Consider the following 7772-nt stretch of genomic DNA (forward strand, 5'->3'; position numbering starts at 1 on the left):
TTACGATAGATTTATTGTGTTTTCATTATCGCTTTTAATCAAGAATTAACCTCTATAAAAAGGCCGATCTCCAACAATGTCATGTTAGTTTGTAAAAATGTTTCGCATCTTGATAGCGCTTTTCATAATAGGTTCATCGCTGGCAAGCACCGTCTTCCACAGCGATGTTCCTATGCCAGACGGACGAATTGTTGGCGGCGAAACAACTAACATTCGCGAATATCCTCATCAGATTTCCATGCGTTACCGAGGCAATCACAGATGTGGCGGATCAATCTATAACAGAAATACCATTGTGAGCGCAGCTCATTGTGTGAATACTCTAGCTGATGCTTCCAATCTGACGATCTACATTGGCACCAACAATATCTTCTTCCCTACTGGCCAGGAGCTAGCTGTACGGAAATTCGTCATTCATGAAAATTACAGGAAACTAAATAATGACTACGATGTAGCGCTTCTGTTCCTAGACGGAGAGATTGAGTATAATGAGAATGCTCAGCCAATTGAATTGGCAACGGAACGTCCTGAGAACGCTACTCCTGTCCTTGTAACTGGTTGGGGAACAACTACAGAAGATGGCAATTTAGCTAGCGACCTTCAAAAAGTGGAAGTAAACATTATCGAGAACTCAGCTTGCAAGTCCGCCTATTCCATTATGCTGACCAGTCGTATGTTATGTGCAGGCGTCACTGGCGGTGGCAAGGATGCCTGCCAGGGTGACTCTGGTGGCCCCCTGATCTTCGAGAATAAGCTGCTGGGTATTGTGTCATGGGGCACAGGATGTGCTCGTCCAAATAAACCAGGCGTTTATGCATCCGTTCCTGATGTGCGCTCTTGGATCGAAGAGACCGCCAAACAGAGTGAAAATTTGGGTATAATTGAATTTCTGTGAAGAGTTCTAAGGAAAAATAGAGCATATGAATTTACAATAAATACTTGTCAAATCTGAAAGTTCTTCTTTTAAATGTATCATAATTTAACACGTGTTAATAGGGTAATTTCTAAATATTGTTATCTACTCGTATCACTAAGCAAGACCGGGTTATACCCGATTCTGGAGGAATGTTCAAGATATTTAAGTGTCATATAATAAACCAATAGTGATAATATACTGAAAAAATGCTGAAATAAACCAAAAGCATTATTTAGCAATTCGATATTCTGTAACATTAAACACAATCCACAGAGTAAAAAATGTGCCAGACTGTCAATCAAGACCCGACTGCAGCAGCTGTTTTTCCCACATAACAATTTTTCTTCAACAACTTTTACAATTCGATAACTTCTGATCGTTATCAAATTCAGGAATTATTAAAACAGTTACCTGTAGGGTAGAAGGGTATTATAACATTGTGTCGGCAGGAAATGTATGTAACAGGTAGAAGGAGGCATCTCCAATCCTATAAAGTATATATATTCTTGATCAGCGTCAACAGCCGAAACGATCTAGCCATGTCCGTCTGTCTGTCCGTCGGTCCGTCTGTCCGTATGAAACACTGGATTTCAGAGACTATAAGAGATAGAGCTATAATTTTTTTTCAACAGTATTTGTTATGTTCGCACGCAGCACAAGTTTGTTTCAAATTTTTGCCACGTCCACTTCCGCCTCCGAAAATCAACAAAACTCGCATAATAAGCGTTATTTTAAATCTAGAGTCGCGAATTTTGGTAATTACAATAAAAACTATGGTAATTGTGATTCCTGAAAATTTGGTTTCGATCAGATAAGTTGCGAAGTTATTAAAGAAATACTTTTGTATGGGCAAAAACGCCTACATACCAGGGGTCTTAGTTGCTTTGCCTGGCAATTTGGTATATTGTGCCGTCTATGGTATATTTTAAATGTGGTACTATTTCGATATACCAATGATACCATTTGATATATTTTTAGTATCTTTCTACCATTTTTGGTATATTTTGACCATAATAACGCAATTTTGCTTTTATTAAAAAAGAGTAGCGGGTATCTCATAGTCGAGCTCACTCGACTGTAGTTTTCTTACTTGTTTCGATTTGCGCGGGCGTAAGTGGGCGTGGTAAAAATCTAAAACATACTTAATCTTCGCAAAAAAATAACAGGAGTAACAACTGAGATCTTACGGATCATACGAAAAGACCGACATGGTCCTTTGGGTACCGGGTATAAAAATTAAGCATATGAATTTGTACTTAATACTTGGCAAATTAGAAAGTTAATTTTTATTTGTATCATAATTTACTAAATAGCACGTGCTAATCAGGTAATTTCCAAACATTGTTATCTACTCGTATTACCGTTGAATAAGCAAGACCGGGAGATTCCCTATTCTGGGGAATACACAAAAATATCAATGCTTCTATAATAGTGTTTATTGCATCTGTGATTTATTAAAACTTAAAAACTTAAAACTTACACCGGTAATGAAATTTTCCGACTTGGTCCAAATTTAAAAGAAAACAGTGAAAACGTTAAATGTCTTTAAAGGAGATGATGAGAAACAACTAAGAAATCTCTATAATCTCTGAGATCAATGGCTATAACTTCTCGGCCGTTGACGCTTATCAAGAATATTTGTACTTTATAGAATCGGAGATGCATCCTTGTGCGTGTTAAATAGATTTCCGGGATGCACAAAATTATAATTCTTTTCTACCCTACGTACCTGGTATAAAAATACAAAAACTACAAACAAAATACACCATAGGGTGTGAAATATACCAATTTTTCAACCAAAGCAACTTAAATCCTACAACAGTTTTTTACCAAATAAAATCGTTTTTTAAATAACTTAAACAATTTTTATCTGACCGCAACCAAACTTTTCTCTTAAAATTAGAAAATAAATTTATTTTTAAGGAAAAATAAATTTTATTATTAGGTGCGCAATTAAGTTCCCGCTGTTTTTGATAAAAATATAACTGATTCATCCCCGACGCATGCAATCGCTTGGAATCGGCTTGACGGATATCTCCTAATTCTGAAGCGAGGTTTTGGGCCTTCCCTTGCGAGCGCGGTCGTGAACATCAAAACACCTTTTTGAAGCGACGAAACCAATCACTGCATGTTGTTTCGCTCAGAGCAGCTTTTCCGTACACTTTTTGGAGCTCTCGATGCGCTTGAGCTGCCGTTTTTTTCGAATGGAAGAAGAAAATCAAAACCCCGCAAATGACGATTGCACAAAATTAGACAATTATATAACGCGATAACGAAATCACTTATGTGTCGCAGAAGTTTGTTTACCATATGTCTAAGCTTGGTTCGTGACGTTTTGGATATGTCAAAATTGACCAACTCTTACTGCTAGAGGCATCTACTGACAAACAGCGAGAACTTAGTTGCACACGTAATAGAATTCAATCAAACTTTTATTAATTATCTTCCAGATGAAAATTGTATATATATTAGAAAAATTTTGAATAAAAGAGGTGCTTTCTAAGCGAATTAAGCGCTGTCCAACTTTATGTAAATTTTCTTCTTCTATGCAAAGAAATTAAATCTGGTGCATATAAATAAACAACCACTACTTTTATATTATATATATAGTGAACTTATTAAATTCAAATTTAACACTTACATGATGACATGATACTTAATCGTATACCACCTAAATAAAATTCCGTATCAGTAAGCTTTGCAACTAAAGCTTTTTGGGCGATCCCCTTTAATCGTCAGCTATCGATAAGAATAAGATAAGGCAGACATTAAGCGGTTTAGATAGATTTATAGCGTTTTCATTATCACTGTTAAACAAGCATTAACCTCTTATAAAAGGCCCGATCTCTAGCAATGAAATGTTAGTTTGTAAAAATGTTTCGCATCTTGATAGCGCTTTTCATAATCGGTTCATCGTTGGCAAGCACCGTCTTCCACAGCGATGTTCCTATGCCAGACGGGCGTATTGTAGGCGGCGAAACAACTAACATTCGCGAATATCCTCATCAGATTTCCATGCGTTACCGAGGCAATCACAGATGTGGTGGATCAATCTATAACAGAAATACCATTGTGAGCGCAGCTCATTGTGTGAATACTCTAGCTGATGCTTCCAATCTGACGATCTACATTGGCATCAACAATATATTCCGCCCAACGGGGCAGGAGCTAGCTGTACGGAAGTTCGTCATTCATGAGAAGTACAGGAAACTAAATAATGACTACGATGTAGCGCTTCTGTTCCTTGACGGAGAGATTGAGTATAATGAGAATGCTCAGCCAATTGAATTGGCAACGGAACGTCCTGAGAACGCTACTCCTGTCCTTGTAACTGGTTGGGGAACAACTACAGAAGAAGGCAATTTGGCCAGCGACCTCCAAAAGGTGGAAGTAAACATTATCGAGAACTCAGCTTGCAAGTCCGCCTATTCCATTATGCTGACCAGTCGTATGTTATGTGCAGGCGTCACTGGCGGTGGCAAGGATGCCTGCCAGGGTGACTCTGGTGGCCCCCTGATCTACGAAAATAAGCTGCTGGGTATTGTGTCATGGGGCACAGGATGTGCTCGTCCAAATAAACCAGGCGTTTATGCATCCGTTCCTGATGTGCGCTCTTGGATCGAGGAGAACGCCAAACAGAGTGAAAATTTGGATAAAATTGAATTTATGTAAAGAATTTTAAGAATAAATGGAACATTTGCAATAAATACTTGTCAAATCTGAAAGTTCTTCTTTTAATTCTATCATAATTTAACACATGTTAATAGGGTAATTTCTAATTATTGTTATCTACTCGTATCACCGTCGACTAAAGCAAGGGTTATACCCTATTCTGGCGGAATGCACAAAGTATTAAAGTATCAACACTTCTTTAATATTGTTTATTTCATCTGTGATTTATTGAACAGCTTGAAACTTACACTGGTAATTATAGAGAGTGCAAATTTGGGAAACAATAAATGTCTTTAAAAATGATTTAGAAAAACATATAAAAAAGCTACAATCAAATTTAAATAAAAGCTGTATTATTCTTAAATTATAATATATATATATTATATTATAAATTATATTAAATTATATTATATATTATACCAAAAGCATTATTTAGCAATTCGATTGTTGCATTAAACACAATCCATAGAGTACAAAATGTGCTATAGTGTCAATCAAGACCCGACATAATAGTTTTTCTTCAACAACTTATACAATTCGATAACTTCTGGTCGTAATTCAGGAATTATTAAGACAGTTATGATGTGTGTTTCGTGAATGTATGTAGCTTTAAAACAAACTTAATCTGCGCAAAAAATAACAAGTGCTGTTAAAATAAAATTAATGCGATGCGATCTGACGGATTATACGGAAAGACAGACATGGCTATATTGCTTTCTACCTTTGGGTAGCGGGTATAAAAATTGAGCATATGAATTGGTAATTAATACTTGTCAAATTAAAAAGTTCTTCTTTTATTTGTATCATAATTTACTAAATAGCACGTGCTAATTGGGTAATTTCCAAACACTATTATCTACTCGTATTACTGTTGATTAAGCATGAGCGACTCAAGCATGGGAGATACTCGATTATGGGGAATACACAAAAATATCAATGCTTCTATAATAATGTTTATTGTATCTGTGATTCTCTGATCTCTGATTTATTGAATAGCTTAATACTTACAGCGGTAATTAAATTTTCGAATTTTCTCAACATTTAAAAGAAAAGAGAAACAAATAAGGAAGTCGAGTTCGATCGGGAGATACCCGATATCCATTTTCAGCAAAAGAAAAAACAGAGCAATATTTTTCTTCACGTATACTAAATAAATCTATAGTACTATCAAAATTTTGAAATATTCAAAAAGCTTTATTTGCTAATTCGTAATACTGTTACAAATCAAATATTTCATAGTGAAAAATATGTATCAGAGCAGTTAATGCCCGCATTAGCTGAATTTTCCCATTCACAATTTTTTCTTCTTCAATAGACTGTCGTAAATCTAGCTTTAAATTTTGCTTTACATTAGATTTTATGATTTACGGGGCGGAAGTGAGCGTGGCAAAAATCTTGAACAAAAAAATATAGCTTTAAAATTTATCTTATAGTATATGGGATCTAGGTGTTCATACGAACTGACGGACGGACAGTCAGATAGACAGACGGACAGATAGACGGACATGGCTATATTGTCTCGATTGTTGACGCTGATCAAAAATAACATATACATATGTACATATGTATATACTTTAATACTAATCAGGTAATTTCCAAAACATTGTTATCTACTCGTATTGCAGTCGGTTAAGCAAGTCCGGGAGATACCCGATTTTGGGGGAATACACAAAATATTAAAATGTCAATGCTTCCATAAAATTATTTATTGCATCTGTAATTCATTGATTAGCTTTAAACATTTTTAATTAAATTATTATAGGGGATAGATTGGCTTGTGACCAGTTAAGTTGTCCTAGCTTTTTATCTTGAAGCTAATTAATAGGAAGTAAGAAATCTACAGTCAAGTATGCTTAACATTGCAATACCCGCTACCCATTAAAAACGTATTCAAAACAGATCAGAATTATGTTTAAGATATAACACAAATATATTAAATATAGGCTTTTTCTGGTACAGTCAAATATACCAAAGAGTACAAAATATACTATATTGTCAACCAAAGCATCACATTGTCACCTAAAAACTTATAACTTAAAAGTCTAAAAGTCCTAGAGTTAATCAATACACTTTTAAACCACCAAACCAGTGCACTTTTTATACCCGCTACCCATAGGGTAGAAGGGTATTATAACTTTGTGCCGACAGGAAATGTATGTAACAGGTAGAAGGAGGCATCTCCGACCCTATAAAGTATATATATTCTTGATCAGCGTCAACAGCCGAGACGATATAGCCACGTCCGTCTGTCCGTCTGTCCGTCCGTCCGTATGAACACCTAGATCTCAGAGACTATAAGAGATAGAGCTATAATTTTTTTTCGACAGCATTTGTTATGTTTGCACGCAGATCAAGTTTGTTTCAAATTTTTGCCACGCCCACTTCCGCCCCCGCAAATAAAAAAAATCGAATAACAAATGTAATTTTAAAGCTAGAGCTACGAATGGTATAAGGTATATACAATAATTACTGTAGTAGTTATGATTCCTGAAAATTTGGTTGCGATCAGATAAAAATTGTGGAAGTTATTAAAGAAATACTTTTGAATGGGCAAAAACGCCTACTTACTAGGGGTCTGAGTTGCTTTTGGCAATCTGGCACATTGTGCCGTTTATGGTATATTTTGAATGGTGTACTATATCGATAAACCAAACATTCCATTTGGTATATTTTTAGTATTTTTTTTTAGTATTTTCGGTATATTTTGAAAATGATTCTGCAATATTTTGCCTTTATTAAAAATGGGTAGCGGGTATCTCACAGTCGAGCACACTCGACTGTAACTTTCTTACTTGTTTTTTAATAGTTTCGATAAAAGAGGTGCTTTCTATGCGAGTTTAGCGCTGTATTACTTTATGCAAATTTTCTTCTATGGAAAGAAAAATTATATAAATAAAAAACCACAACTGCTATATTAACATATACTATATTGATATTATAGTGAACTTATTAAATTCGAATTAATTGAATACAACCAAAATAAAATTATGTATCAGTAAGCTTTGCAACTAAAGCTTTTTGGGCGATCCCCTTTAATTGTCAGCTGTCGATAAAGATAAGATACGACAGACATTAACCTTAACGCGTTTTATATAGATTTATGTCGTTTTCATTATCGCTTTTAATCAAGAATTAACCTCTATAAAAAGACCGATCTCCAACAATGAAATGTTAGTTTGTAAAA

The 7772-nt window shown here is 35.2% G+C and overlaps 2 protein-coding genes across 2 annotated transcripts; both read left to right on the plus strand.

Annotated features, from left to right (window-relative positions):
- On the plus strand, nt 1-941 carry LOC117571030 (trypsin alpha-like). The gene has a single exon (XM_034252992.2). The coding sequence runs from the start codon at nt 98-100 to the stop codon at nt 893-895; it is 798 nt and encodes a 265-aa protein (XP_034108883.1). The 5' UTR covers nt 1-97; the 3' UTR covers nt 896-941.
- Nucleotides 942-3692: 2751 nt separating this feature from the next.
- Nucleotides 3693-4652, plus strand: LOC117571031 (trypsin delta-like). Its single transcript, XM_034252994.2, has one exon. It carries the CDS (start codon nt 3791-3793, stop codon nt 4586-4588), a length of 798 nt encoding a protein of 265 aa, XP_034108885.1. The 5' UTR covers nt 3693-3790; the 3' UTR covers nt 4589-4652.
- Nucleotides 4653-7772: the final 3120 nt, after the last annotated feature.

The sequence above is a fragment of the Drosophila albomicans genome, chromosome 3, assembly GCF_009650485.2.
Source record: "Drosophila albomicans strain 15112-1751.03 chromosome 3, ASM965048v2, whole genome shotgun sequence".
Classification (NCBI taxonomy): Eukaryota; Metazoa; Arthropoda; class Insecta; order Diptera; family Drosophilidae; genus Drosophila; species Drosophila albomicans.